The sequence below is a fragment of the Uloborus diversus genome, chromosome 9, assembly GCF_026930045.1.
Source record: "Uloborus diversus isolate 005 chromosome 9, Udiv.v.3.1, whole genome shotgun sequence".
NCBI classification, from domain to species: Eukaryota; Metazoa; Arthropoda; class Arachnida; order Araneae; family Uloboridae; genus Uloborus; species Uloborus diversus.
In genome coordinates, this window is record NC_072739.1 from 136,296,762 (window position 1) to 136,312,758 (window position 15,997).

At 37.3% G+C, this 15,997-nt stretch overlaps 1 protein-coding gene across 1 annotated transcript in view; it reads right to left on the reverse strand.

Annotated features, from left to right (window-relative positions):
• Positions 1-253: 253 nt before the first annotated feature.
• The window catches only part of LOC129230518 (annulin-like), a 51,387-nt gene continuing 35,643 nt past the window's right edge, over positions 254-15,997 (reverse strand). Inside the window, exons 8-12 of the mRNA XM_054864921.1 lie at positions 15,652-15,797; positions 14,879-15,020; positions 11,332-11,489; positions 1,893-2,032; positions 254-395 (exon numbers count right to left, since the gene is read on the reverse strand). Coding sequence (XP_054720896.1) covers positions 257-395; positions 1,893-2,032; positions 11,332-11,489; positions 14,879-15,020; positions 15,652-15,797 — 725 coding nt within the window. The 3' untranslated portion in view covers positions 254-256. The remainder of the gene's footprint in view (positions 396-1,892; positions 2,033-11,331; positions 11,490-14,878; positions 15,021-15,651; positions 15,798-15,997) is intronic.

Sequence of the window (15,997 nt, forward strand, 5' to 3'; positions counted from 1 at the left end):
GTTCTACAGTACGCTCTACTGTACATATTTCCACTGTTTGCACTAAGTTTTATGCAACAATAATTCAGTCAAGTTTTTAAACAACTATTTTTATCTGATTTGCCCCTTACACTTAAACTTGATGCTAGTAATCCGCAGAACTCGTGACAACAAATTCCGTGGATAATCAGGAGTTTACATCTCCAGCAGACAGAAGTGGACTTGAACGTTTCAAACAGTCTTTATTGAATTTGGAAATGACTACATTTGTGGTCTCTCACTGGATGGCAACGACGTGGTATCCTTCGCTGAAGTGCATCTCCGGAGCCCAGAATTTGGCGTTGAGGAAAATGTTGCCCGACCGCTGGGGGATGACCGTGAACGTGTGGCTCAATGTTTCCTTGGGCAATGCACCCCTGAAAGACACGCACACAACTCAGACACGATTTCAGATGTACAGAGTGCTCCGAAAGTGGGAATATCCCCTCTTTTATTCGTAAGATTTTGTTTGTTTCGGGGAAATGTCTGTCCTACGCAGTTACCTCGAAGTCTTAACTGTCGAAAACGTCGACGCACCATCATCGTGTCGTAACATAGTTTTCAGGATTTGGAGTTGTTCTGCCGTAAAACAACTGCAAGATCATGGCGCATAATTTAACTGTGTTACGACAGGATGGTGTTCTGCAGATGTTTGACTCGTAATACTTCAAGGTAACTGAAAAGGGGCAACAAACATTCACCCATAACTGACATAATATTGAAATTAAATGGGAGGAATTACGCCGCTCACTTTCAGACTACTGTGTTTGAAGAGCACGACAGTATAACAGGATATAACCTACGTTTTATGGTACAAATATACAGATTACTGCATATTTAGTGGCAAGATTACTGCATATTTATTTTGGGTAGTTAGCAGTAAGTTACCGCACCATGCCGCGGACACTCGTTGTTGAGATAAATTTCCCTTATCTACCAGTTTGTTGGCACTCTCAGTTTCAATGAAATGACATCTGCCTACAACTCGGTTGTTCACTAATCCAGACTGGCGAGTTTTTATAACAACGAAAATGCAGTCTCCCTATGTGATTAAAGGGGTGTCTGGTAAATTGCAATCGCATGGGGTTTCATAGAACCCACAAACATATGCATGCAGTAATCTGTATATTTGTGCAATAAAATATTGTTTTTTTCAGTTTATTAGTCCCTCTTTTTACAAGGACAGAAAATGAAAAAGGATGAAGAAAATATTATCTATGAAATTTTCTTTCTCTCATAAAATCAGCTATTTTAACGTTTTCGAACACAAAAAATTTGACTCTTATACGACCAATGTTCACCGAGATATGAAAAGTGGTGTTTTGTGACTTTTCTAATTTACACGTCTGCTTTTCAAGGGTTAAATAGTGGTTTTATAAATTTGATTTTGTTCTCCTTAAACTGTAGGAGTTTTATTTTGCAGTGTGTTTGTAATTGTCTTAGCATAACATTTCATTTTATTTTAAATTAACATTGAAAAGGAGAAATCTTTGAAAAGGACTTCTTGTTTTTGCTTCAATTGCTTTTATCTGTTTTTCTTATATGGCGATATGTTCCCACTTCATTTTGCGCAAAGTCCCTTAGAGTTTTGAACTCGAATATCTCCTTGAATGTCAGTCGTAAATATTTCGAACTTTTTGTGTTAGTGTTTTTTTTTCACGAGAATAATTTTTCTAATTGTGTCTGCAGGGTTCTGGGGGCTATATACAATTTAGATTTTGTATTTTTTCCCCATTTTTGTTTCGCGTCGAACTTTAAATAACCTCTCTGCGGCTCATCATGACCATTTTTGTTAGTGAAATTGTACATTCAGGACTAACGGTTGATCGATCGGGGACGCGCAAATATTGTGCTTTGATGAAATAGTAGCTCACTTGTTGAATATCTTCTTCTGTCCCTCTCCGATCCCACTGCCCGTCAGGATCATGTAAGCCTTCGACAGGGATCCGTCCAGCGGGTTCACAAACTGGGTGTTGACGAGCAGCTCCTCGCCCACTCTATGTGAGCCCGTAACCTGGAAAATACACATTCTATTTTTAGTGGAGGAAAGGTACGAAAACTGTTATAGGTATGGCAAACCGACTTAAGTGTTTTTTAACCATAATGTTGCCCACTCTCGTAGACAGTACATGAGCATGTGTACTCTAGCTGGAGTACTGCAAGCAAAAAAAAAATCTTTACATTCGGTTGGCAATTAAAAAAAAAAAAACTTTACATGTAATCTTCCTGTCAAAATATTACTTGCCATGCTCTCTAGTTATTTTGGCCGAATACCAAATATTCGGCCAGAAATTGCCAATCAAATGTAAACATTTTTTTTTTTTTTTTGCCGGCACTGTGGAAACTGGTTCCCAGTTTGTACAAGTTGTTAGGTGTGGTTTGTTTTTGTCCGCGCTGAGAAGTAACATTTTTAAAAGTCTATTGTTGAAACAAATTGGAAGTACGAAATTTACTTCGCTATACTATTCTGTTGCTAAAATATTGAACTTTTCAAATCACTGCACATTTTTTACTAATAGCTTTGCTAGTGAAACAATTGTTGGAGTGTAAGGTTACATAGTGTTCTGTAAACCGACGCACCTGAGTGTTTGTGACGACTGGGCACATACAGATTGTGCCGGTGCCGAGAAAGGCGTTTATGTTCGTGGTTGTTGTAAGTAGATCAAGTTTAATTACTGATATTTTTTTATCTTTTCGTCGTTTTCAGTTGAATTTATCTGTAAATATTTCCAGTGTCAGATGCCTCATTGTCATTTTGATAGACCTTATGCTTTTGAATCTCATAAATGTAACTTTTGGAGCATAAACGTGATTGTAGACGAACCATTTTCTGAAATTATTAATTAATAAAAGAGTCGTTCCTTTGTCTGGCTGAATATTTAGAAGCATTTTGTTAGTATGCCAGTTTTTATGTCTCATTTTTATGGCTTATATTTATAAATATCTAAACAAAAAGAAATGTCCCAAATATTTTTAACACTTCTCAAATAATGAAAATATATTTTGTCAGAAAATAGATTCTACCTTACATAATACCTGCATAAAAATATCGATCTCTAACTTCTAATATAGGTTTAGATCCCAAAATGTAAATGGTACGTCGGTTTTGGTGTCTTTCTTGTATATTCTGAGCTTTTAGTGTTTTTTTCTGCCAAAAAAATTGCTTCGGTTTGTGTCAAATCCCTACCAGACTTGGGCACATTTAAGGAGAAATTTGGAAATCAAGAACAAGAAACATTTTGGCATGCGTTATGACTACGAAGAATATCTATTTTTCCCCTCAAAGCAGGACATTCACCAACTTTAGGCACCCGCACGTGCATATTAAAAGAAAAGTGGCCTTCTTTATGTGCTTTTCATATCTATATGCTACCTAACCTTCACTCACCAATAGTTTAATTTCAAAAATTACCAAGAGTGGTAATAGTATTTCGTTTCCATTTATTCGATGTACCCATCTTTTTTTCCCAAACTCTACCTTATGCTTTTTTGTCACCCCTCACAGTTTTTTAACCGACTTCAAAAAGGAGGCGGTTATCAGTTCATACCGTATGTATGTTTTTTTTTGTCCACTCACAGCGTCTCACCTAGTGAACCGATTTTGATTATTCTTTTTTTAATGGATAGGGGATGGCTCAACTTAGGTCCCATTACTTTGTTTGACCATATTTGTTCTATAGAAAAAAAGTTATGGGCAAAAAACAGTAAATTTCATGCAATTTCTCTATTAAATGATTAAATATAAAACCCATTGTTATAAAAGTTTGGTGCCATACAACAGTAACATTAATAGTAATTGTAATGATAATTTTGAATGAAGGCTTCTCTGAAGCATGCATCAAATTTTTTCATTGTCATTGAGGTTAGGTTTGCCTCAACTATAATAGTATTTTTATCATTATCATCTATGTAAATAACAGATGATCTGAGCTAAAGCTGCTATACAGACAGGCCGACGCATCAGCTTAAGTTTAGCCATTTTGGATCGGATTTTTCATCGTTGCACTGCTTGGGTTGCCACAGCACAGTTTCGGGTTTCGCCAAATTCGCCGAAAATGATACTTTATTTAATAAACAATTCACGTGCCGCTAATAATCGCTCGCATTGAACAATCACCAAACGCGAACAGTCGCCAGAAAAGGCAACCAACCAAACTCGCGCTCCGATCCAAAAAGGCTGATCTTAAGCTGATGCGCCGCACAGTGGGGCAGCCTAATGTTAATTTTGGACATTGGGTGGAAAATTAAACCATTTAGTTATGCCTCGGATCACAACCCAGCCAAATTTGTCTTTGACACGGTTACAGTGAATACTGCACTTCCACATGCCTCGAAACCTGATTGGCCCAGGTTTCGTAAACTCCTGAACTCCATTCACTTTGATTTTCAGGACATCAATACTGGGACTGAGCTCGATTCTTCTGTTCACAATTTAACTAATACCATTATTAATATCCATTCCAAAACCTCCATCCCCATTTTAAAGCAAAGCTATGCTAAGGAGCTCCCCCTCCACATCAGAAACTTAATTAGGTCAAAAAATCAGCTACGAAAAACTTCTCAACTCCGCAGGGATCCTGCTTCCAAGTCCGACCTCAATAAGGCACAGGAGTTAGTTAAACAAGCAATTAAAAGGCACAAAAATGACTCATGGACTCAATATATTTCCTCCCTTACTGCAGACGACACTTCCATTTGGAAAGCCGTCAAGCGGCATCGGGGGACGTATAGACACATTCCGCCCATTAAAGGCAAAACCCTTCCAGGAGGCCAAACTGTAACTGCTGTGACTGATATTGAAAAGGCAGAACTTTTTGCCGATCATTTCGAACAGCAGTTCACACCTAACAACACCAGACATGAGGAAACTGAATCACTTGTTAACATCACACTACACAATTACTTCACAACTCCACACGCTAGCAACACCCTTCAGATTCAGCCCTCAGATGTTCTAAGCTATGTCAAAAAGTGTAAGAAAAAGAAAAGTCCAGGCCTTGATAGAATCACCAACTCTCTAATTTAAAACCTGCCAATTCGTACTATTTTCTATATTACCCAACTCATCAACAAAATACTCGAGTTGGGTCACTTTCCGCAGGAGTGGAAAACTGCTATAATAATCACTATTCCAAAAAAAGAAAGAGCAACAGCGGAGCCGTCGGAATACCGACCAATCAGCTTGCTCTCTGCTCTCTCCAAAATTACTGAATTCTGCATTCTCAATAAACTTCTTGACTTTCTTGCGGATCACAACATCATACAAGCTGAACAGTTCGGCTTCCGCAGGAAGTACTCTACAAACCATCAACTACTTAGAGTCACAGAACTAATCAGAGAGGCTGAAAAAAATCATCAGAAAACCATCGGGCTTTTCCTTGACATAGCGAAGGCATTCGATAGGGTTTGGATTGATGCGCTAATTTACAAACTTATACGCCTTGGGTTACCTCATGCACTCATAAACATTATCAGCTCCTATCTTATGAATAGGCACTTTATCGTTCGAGTGAGAGAAACTCTCTCAACACCTAGACACATACGGGCCGGGGTGCCTCAAGGCAGCCTCTTAGGCCCAACTCTTTACTCAATTTTCTCAAACGATATCCCACACATGGACAACACGCATCTTGCCATTTATGCAGATACACCAGCATACTAGCCTCCGCTCAGGGACTTTATCAAGCCTTTTCAGCAATTCAAAACCACTTAACACTTCTAGATATCTGGCTAAGGACTTGGAAAATCAAAGTTAATGCCAACAAAAGTATAGCTACCTGCTTTTTTACAAGAACAACTGAGCTCCCTCCTATTAAACTGCATCTTTATACCGACCCAATTGATTGGTCTCAGCGGGCGAAATATTTAGGCATAACGTTCGACCGTAATTTAACCTGGCGACCTCACATTGAAGAGGTACGCAAGAAGTACCTCACTTCCAAAAAACCACTAAATTGTCTCCTGCACAAAAAAAGCGTTTTATCAACGGATAATAAACTGCTCATTTATAAGTCCTGCCTAAGACCCATTATTACCTATGGAGCGCCCATATGGGCGACTTCTGCAATCTCTAACTTTAACAGAGTTGAGAACTTGCAGAGAGTGATGGTTCGAGCGGCGTGCGACCCTCCCTGGTACGTCCGTATGGACAAGCTGGTGGAAGAGGTTGGCATCCCGACGCTCCACAACTTTTGCAAAAAGCTCGCCAAGAGATTTCACTACAACATCCCCCGTGTTGGCAATCCACTACTTAACATCCTTCCAAATTACGATCCATTGGATCCGGCAAATTCTCGCAGGCCTCGCGCTCTGATAGCTTAGTTTCAATTTCGAAACGGGGTGAGTGAATCCCTTATCGGGTTCATACCTCGTTTCGACTCTAGTTATTGTGCTACACTCTGGCTGGGAGCATGCTCCTATCTATTTTCATTTCACTATTTTCTTTTTAAATTTCTTATCAACATTTTATCATTGTCTTAATTTTATTTTATTTTTATTCATTCAAATAGCCTAGAAATCCCCCACAGGGAAAAAAAGTATAAAACTTTAAAAAAATATGTAGGAAGCGAAAAAAAATAATACTTAAACTTATTTAAATAAAGAAGAACTTTAGTTGAAATTTACTTTGAAGAGCCTTCGGCTAACCATTATGGTACTCCCGTTAGAGGAAGCCACATCTCTCGTACATCCACGCAACCATCTTCTGCGCCAAAATAAAGCCATGGCCCCAACCGGGGAACTATCAACATACCACACCAGAGGATAAGGGGCAGGGCCCCAGGTGCCTCAAGCAACGAACTTATATTTCCCTGGCATTTAGTTATGTATTTTTACTGTTGTATTGATAAACTAAGAACATATTCCCGCTAATCTTACTAGTTTTTAACATTATTACCCGAAGATAATACCTTGAATTCGAAGAATTAACTAGCTACTTCGCTAAAAGACAATTTAGTAAACAGTAGATAACTTGTTTAAGAACTGTTCAAATTTAATAGTGTGATGTGCTGGGCTTTATGCACTCCTTATAAATAAGAAAAACACCCAAAAACGTTTCTTAGAAAATATGAAAATTTTGTAGATAATTTTCAAAATATTTTGAATGTATTTTTGAATTACGAAAATCGCTAACAAACGCTAACAAAACTATTATATCCCAAGCATTGTAGAGAGTTTCAGCTTTCATAATCCGGTTTCAGTTTTTGCCTAAACCTGCCTATTCAAAAGATATTGAAAATTAAAGATAAGTATATATTTTACTACGAGGACGACGAAACGAATACGAAATGAACGTTGCACGAAACGTATTATTTACGTTGGTTTTTTCACTTTAATCAAGTAAACATGTTTACAGTTTTCAGTTTGTTTACTTTTTATTGCAAATTATTTCAATTAAATACTTTGAGGAATCAGTTTCATTGTGTCATTTGTCGACTGTGGGACAAAATCATATGAGATGCTTAGAAGCGTGGTTTCGTTTGCTTATTTCGGGGACTACAAAAATTGGTACTATTTTGAGTTATAAGTGACAGCAGACGAAAAAGACACAATAATCTCCCAAAAATACTTCTCATAAATTGTATGTACACAATAACAAACACATCACAAAATGAGTAAAAATGAAAACAAGGAGCAGGCATATTTTGAAAAGATCAAAATATTATACATGTACATCAAGAAAAGGTTTTTTTCTTCAAAAAGCAAACGTTTGTCCTTAATAAACATCTAATTTCTTTTATTACATTCTATATTAGGAGAATTTACAGCAAGCTATTTACTTTTTAGAGCATTAAAAGCTATTTACTTTTGATTTTAGTCCAGCAAGTTGTCTAACAAACAATAGTAAACACTTTTTAATTTAAATATCCATTTAATACTTCACCAGATTTATCCAAAATAAATTCTGAAGGAACTATCATGCCTAAAAATTTCATCTTTTATTCTGAAGTATCATCGTCAGAATCCCCGAGTTCAGCTGTCCAATATCCGAAAGTAATCAGTGACGCTTCGGATTTTTTTTCGCGTATGCCAAGTTGTAAAAAGTCATTAAAAAATAATTTAAAATATCGTCTGTTATTAAACAGCCATAAACGAAAAAAATAGAACATTGTGATAAAAAATGAATTTAACTTTAATTTTTAATCTATCATCTGCTCATGCTTCATTTAATGATATTTTCTAAATAGGTCTTGGCATTAGTTAGAGTTGTTGTTTATGTTCTAAAGATTTCGCTTATCAATTATTGCTATTCAGTGATCTATAAATACGTTTTTTGTGCAGTCTAAAGTTTTGTACTTAACAATGTAATTCTACGATGGCTCTAGTGTATACGAATTCTAGTGTACGCTCGCTTTGGTAAGCAAACTTGAATGATATCGGTGCTTGACCCCATAAACTTGCTGGTGAAAGATGAGTTTCAAAACCAACCGTGACCTTTTTATTTTTTTAAAGACAAATTCTATTCCTTTTACCGATTACGACCTGGCTCTGGAAAAATGGATTGACACTCTTGGTTCTGAGGTTACAAATACGACAAAGACGAAATTAAGAGATAAATTGAGAAAATGGTGCAATTATTTATCAACAAAGTAGTCTTCGTCAAATAGAACTTTGGAACCGTATCTCAGGAACAATGAACAGTGGCTGAATATGGATTTGTCTTTTTTGGAAGAATTCATTTATGAACTTGTGCCTTGTTCATCAACAGGTATTTCTCCTCCATTACGCTCGAAATCGTTTGAACATTTGTCCGATCGACAAAAACGCAGAAAAACTGAACATTTAAGAAACTGTTCTGACGAAATGTTTAATTTTGTCTTAAACAAAAAGCTCAGGTCTGACGACGAGGCAGTATATATTTTTAATTTTATCCAAAACCATCCCGAGCATATTAAAATAAAAGAATTTTGTGAAAATCTCTCTAAACTTAATAATATTCCTGGTTACAATGAAAAAATGTTAGCCATGTTTGCAACTGCTAAACTTACGAGGTTTCAATATGATGCTCTCAGAAAAAATGCAAAAGATTTGGGCAGGAACATTTATCCGAGTTATAAAAAAATTCAAATTACTAAAAAAGAGTGCTATCCTGATAATGTAAAAGTTACAGATTCCGGAGTTAACGTAGGTTTACAGAATTTATTAGATCATACTTCTTCCCGATTCATAAAATTGTTATCTGATAAAATTGAAAAAAGCTCCCCTCAGAACCTCACTATGATATTAAAATGGGGATGTGACGGTGCTTCCAACCAGTCGCAGTACAAACAATCTTCTAGCACTGAAATAGATGACTCAACGGTATTTATTATTAGTGTAGCCCCACTTAAAATTATCAAGAAAGATGAAGATGTGGTGGTTTGGATCAATGAAAAGCCTTCTTCTACTAGATTTTGTCGACCAATAAGCTTCGAATTTGCAAAGGAAACGAAAGAAACGGCGACAAATTTCGTAGAAAAAGTGCAATCGCAAGTAGATACCCTTCAGCCATACATACTCGTAGATCAAGATCATGTTATTACCATAAATTATGAATTGCATTTAACTATGGTGGATGGCAAAATTTGCAACTACTTAACGGAAACTACTTCCTCGATGCGTTGTTATATTTGCGACGCGTTACCTAAAGAAATGAATAATTTAAGTGTGGTGAACAAAAAAGTAATTAAAGAAGACCATTTTCGTTTTGGTTTATCACCTCTGCATTGTTGGATACGTTGTTTTGAATGCCTCATACACATTGCTTATAGGCTTGACTTCAAGGAGTGGAGTGCGAAGTCACCTGTCCACAAAGAATTGTTACAGCAAAGAAAGGCAAGAATACAAAACGACTTTAAATCTAAGCTGGGGTTGACGGTAGATTATGTAAAACAAGGCCATGGAACATCCAACGACGGAAATACGTCACGAAAGTTCTTTGCGAATGCAGAATTATCAGCTTCCATAACCGGAATAAATCTTGACATGATAAAACGATTTTGCAAGTTATTTCATCTGGATTCACGATTAAATTTAAAAAATTTGAAATATATACGAAAGAGACAGCTTAGATGTATGTGAATTTATATGGTTGGTATTTTATGCCCGTTGCAGTGCATAAATTACTTATACACGGACCCGAAATAGCTAAGTATGCTATAGTACCAATCGGTCAACTCTCCGAAGACGCTCAAGAGGCAAACCATGAGTATTTTCGATCGTATAGGGAATTGCATTCAAGGAAAACGTCCAGAATAGATAACAATAGAGACGTTTTTAATAATTTATTAATCAATTCTGATCCTCTTATCTCAAATTTGCGTCCAAAGATTTGCAGTTTGCACTACGAAATGTCACAACAAGTGAAGAATTTGCTTGAAGATTATGGAATGGAAATTGGCTAAAATACTGTTACATATTTCTTTAAAAATTGTTTTTAAATGTTAATTAAATATTTAATTTTGCACTAATGACTTAGTATTTGATTATCTTTACATTTTAAATAACAAAATATTATCACATTTTTAAGTAGAAATTGGTTTTACTGAAATGTCCAAGCTCTCCATACACTTGCCCCACTGTGCGCCGGCTCGTATATATAGGAGCCTTAATCTGAGCTAAGTAAGGAGATGTAGGATTGCATCACAAGCAACTTGTATGCTGTGAAATGCAAATTAGTAAGGGAAAACGTAATATTTAAATGGTTATAATTAAATTAACGCACAAATAAATACCAGAGATGAACAAAGACAAATTTTTAGTGCCAATCGCTTAAAGTTTAAGGCGTGTTTATAGTTTTTTTTTAGTATGAAGCATTTTTATGAAAAAAATAAGGTGAAGTTTCGTGATAGTAACTTCTTACTATTTCTGAAATGCATTTACACTAAAAAGAATTAAATAAAAAAATTTAAAAAAAAATAGAACCGACTTCACAAAATTGCTCTAAAAAGAGAAAAATAATTTTATTCTTTAAACACCATCGATAATACTTTTAAAGATAATTTTTGAAGTTGGCGCAATAACGATAGATAAAATCATTCACAGCAATAACTCAATGTTTCGTTTGTAACTTTGGATGATTTTCTTTAAAAAAAAAGGAACAAAGCATGGTTACACTGGATTTTACTTTTTGTTTTTGCGCCAACTTCAAAAATTATGTTTAAAAGTATTATCGATGGTGTTTAAAGAATAAAATTATTTTTCACATTTTAGAGCAATTTTGTGAAGTCGGTTCTATTTTTTTTCAAAAATTTTTTTTGTTTCTCACTGTCCAAGAACCGTTTAGTACATGCAAACTGAGGCAGACGTTTGAATAGAAAAGCGAGGATTACGTACCGAGAAACCGATCGGGGGTGCCGTGACTCGGAAAGTGTTCTTGAGGAACTCATCGTAGTCCATTTCTGGCGCCGAAGCCAGCACGCTCGCACGCAGGTACCCTTGCTCCTTGATCTGATTCAAGTACTCGTGGTAGGGCACCACCAGGTCAAAGTGTTCTGGAAAAGAGAGGAAATACAGTTCAGGATACAGCTCCACTTGACTTTTTTTTGCAAGCCTGCCAAGACAATGATTAGGTAGTTTAGACCAGAAGAATTGATTTGAAAATATTGAGCCTACAGCTTTCGGGTATAGCATGACAGAGTAAGTAAGTTGTATAGTTTTAATCGAGTACGATTGTTAATTCTTTTCACTTGACCATCCTTGACGTTCCGGTTCCGTTTTCAACCCCACCATCCTTTGCAGGCGCGGCTCCTTCGTTCCTGAGCGATCCGCTTCTCCTGGTCGGTGGCGTCCATGTCCTAAACATGCGCACGCTCATACACATGCACATTCACACACATACACACACGCGCCTTTACTCACACACACACGCCTACGCGCATACACACAAGTCTACACATACACAACTATACACACGTAACCGCCCAAGAGGAGGGGCAGACTTGGAGGGACAGGCGCTGTTTCTTGAAACAAGTGAGTAGGATAGTAACCAATGAGTAGGGTCCTGTCGCAACTCGTGATTGCAAAGAACATAATTTGAATTCAAAATTTCAGAATTCAAATTAATTTTTTCTTCTTTCTCTGACTTTTACTTGGAAAGTAAGCTAAAAACTATTAGTTATTACATTTAGATTTCGGCATAAAATCCTTTTTTTTTTTTTTTTACCCGTACCCTGAACTTTTTCGTTTGAACGACTTCGTTCGTTTCAAAAAACTGCTGGTGATATCTGTGCAAGAGTTACACACATACATTGATAATGCTTCTTTGGTTTTCTTATATTCTATTAAGGAATTGCAACTAACATTACTTAGCAGTTAGTTGGTAATAAAAAGTTAACAAAAAATATCTTATTTAGGTTTAGGCGTTTGAAGCAGTGTATAGTTCATTTTGTAAGTTATTTCTAGGCAATCATGTGGAAATAAATATATTTATTTTCGATTGCAAAAGTTGCAGGTTCGATTGCTGCATTGTACAAAATTTACTTTAATTAAAATAAAAAGCAGATAATTGTGACGTAAAGTCAAAAAGAAAAGGAAAGAAAAGAAAAGCAAAAATAATCTCAAATAAAAGAAAACAATTAAATAAATAAATAAAACATCGCCGAGTCCGAATATCGTTCTACGCTGGTGGACAATTGCTAAGGACGGATTCCAATGGGCTGTGTAGCGCGTAAAAAAGTGAGTGTAATTCGATGCCAAATGAAATAAACTAATGCCAGAACTCTCGAACATTGCAATGACGATAATTTATTGTGCTCTGAAATACAGAAGGCGTTTAAAAGTGTTCAAAGGACGAAACGGTCATTTTGGGCTAAATACGTAAAAGTGAATAAATGTAATTACCGCTCCAGGCGTTCCGGCGTAAGATGTCAATATAAGATATGGCTACCACGGAGAGCGATGCAAGCTTCCACACGTCATGTGATGCTAATTACACAACATTATCCAGCAGCTGTTGGGGTAATTTATCCCATTCTTCTGTCAGTCACGGATAAGGGTGTCCTTGCTTATTGGAGGACATTGTCGACTCGCAATACAGCTCCCCAACGCATCCCAAACATTTTCAATGTGATTCAGATCTATAAAACTTGCTGGCCATCCGATGAATTGAATATTTTGAATGAGCTAGACACCCCTGGACGGCGATTGTTCATGACATGCCATCCAAGAAAACGAATTTATCACCCACACCGCCGCAGAACACGTGAACATGAAGTAGTAGACCAACATTAATGCATCACTAGCCGTCATAGCTTGTCAGGAAGCACACGAGCGACGTACGGCCAATGATCAAAATCCTACCCATACCATGACACAACTTGTAGGATACTAGTACTTTTCTTTTATATTTGCCGACTTAAATGCTGTACCACTCTCATGCCAGGTTAGTTGTCGTCCACAATTAGACGACAGATTGAACCTGCTTTCATCTGAGAACAGTACACAAGTCCAGTCGATATCTCTCAAATTACGATACTGAAGACAGCATTACATACGAGCAAAACACTGACTTGTAGACAATGGAATGCACAAAACAAGCTGACCGGCGTTAGTCTTACTGCATTCAAACGTCTGGCTACAGTTTTTCGGGATATTTGCTTGCTAGTAGCAGCAGGAAACTGCTGTGCTACCTCTGTAGCTGTGTTCCGTCGGTTCCTTTTCGTTTATTAGTACAAAGTATCAATCTTCTGCTGACGTCGTATTGCGTACACGACCTCTCTCATCGTGACATTTTCTACACATTCCATTTGTTTGAAATGCTTTCCAAACTGTAGAAGCAACTCTATGACTGACGTCGAACTCCCTGGCAACATCGAAATTTTTCTGCACTTCTTCGATGTTGCCAACTACACGGCCACCCATAAAATCATCTAAGAGATGTCGGGAAGACCTGCCGAAAAATGCAAGTTCGTCAATTAATTCGTTCCCGTCAAACTTTGCTTTTGAACAACAATGGTCATCACGCGCCCAATCCTTTAGATCACTTTTTTGCGCTATCACGTGACAAGCAACGTCGTGAGTCTAAAATTTACATATTCATAACACGTCTTACTGTGTCCCGAACTTATGCTATTCCTTGCCTTCCATTTTGTGGTTGCTAATGCTGCTATTGCCATCCGTCCTTAGCAATTGTCCACCAGTGTATAAAATATTTTGAAGGTGAAAATAAAACAAAACGAAACAAAAAGTTATTTGGATTGTGTAAAATATAAACAACACAAAAACACATATTTTTTTTTCAAACTAAGAAACTAAATCAGACGAAGATAACTAACTAAACAAAATAAATATCACCGTTCAAAAGAACAGCCGCACCTTTTACTTCCAGGAGTCGTTCTTTTAGACCCGTTCATTCATGAACGACACGTCACGAATAGAACCTTAGATCATTAACACATAGATACGGCAAGTGGGTGTAGTTGTTGACGCAGAAATCTTCGGGGGGGGGGGAGACCACGCGACTCCGTCCTTCCACGGAAGAGAGTTTGGTACAGCTGCACAAAATCTCGTAACGGTTTTAATAATCTTCGATTTTAATTTTTTACATTCTGCCTGAAATGTTTTGGCACATTTTTTTTCTGTCACCCGCAAGCGCGGTGTGGTTAATGGTTTATCGGTTAATGGACAAGTGTTTTTTTTTTTTTTTTTCAATTTCTACTAGTTATGCCGATTTAAAAAGGACATAGGAGGAAAACGCCGAAATTCAAAGGACCGAACCAGATGGTACACGGCGACGAAGTTATTTGATCTCTAAGGGTAGAACAGCGTAACTAAGAAATGCGCATGACCTTTCATATTGGTATGGAGGCCGCGCCCGCTGGAAGATTAAGAAACGCTGTTCTAACCGTTCTAACCGGTGTCCACTAGTCATGTGACCACTTACCATTCCTCCCGACCTTCTTCTGGTATTTCTCTTGCTTGATGGTCCCTAACTTCGAGTCAGTGTAGGACACGGCGTCCAAAGTCAAGGCCGCGAGGACAGACAATTGTTGCTGCGTGCTGTTGTTGATGACGCGGAGGCGGATCTGTAACATAGAGGGAAAAGGTATCTATGAAACGCAGAAACATAAAATACAAAAGAGTCAAGTCGCGCTTTCCTTGTAAAAAGTTGTGAGATCTTTTGCAAAACCAAGACCTTTATTCTAATTAGTGTGACAGCTACTAGCGCAGAAAAACCTTCTAAAGAGGGATTTTTGATCCAAAATACCTTCTGAAGGGTTTTTTTTTTTTGATCAACCACACCTTCTGAAATAGGTTTCTTGATTAAAAACACCTTCAGGAGTTTTTTTTTCCTTTATCAAAAATACCTTCGGTTTTTTTTTTCTGATCAAAAATATCTTCCGGAGGGGTTTTTTTGATACAAACAATCCTTTCATATGTTTAAACTACTGCATTGGAATACGCATTTATGCTAAAACCAATGCCTCTGGGAGGTGTTTTTACTCCCCCCCCCCTTCTCTGTGCCGCTGGTGACAGCTTATCTCACGAATTTACATGTAGGAGGTAAACCGTGCAACGCCAGGAAACGCAACATGTAATTTTTTTAAAAACTTTCTGATCTTGGAAAACATTTTGTTAGTGATGATATCAAAAAACAATAGAAAAAAGATCAAGATAATTTTATTTTATGCAGTGTGACCAAAGGAAAAGTCTTACCATGATGTCCTCTCCGATGGTGACGTTTTTGGGTGCGTCCAGTTCGAAGTCGACTCCCGCCCTATCGTTGTTCCTTGAGAAGCGCGGGAAGACGTCGCCGAGGTTCGACCAGGCCCAGTCCATGATGCTGCGCTCCTCTATCGTATCTGCAAGAAAAGCGAGAATTATGCTTTTTCGTGTCCTAATTAAGGCTACTGTCGACCTTTGAAACCAAATTGGCAAAACTTGTAGCAAAAATGACTCAGTTTAGTTAAACCTTTTAATGCATAACCCTGTTTCAACCCCAGTATAAAGTGAATGACTCGATTTTGACTTATGGACACCTAGTGCAAAGAAAACATTACGC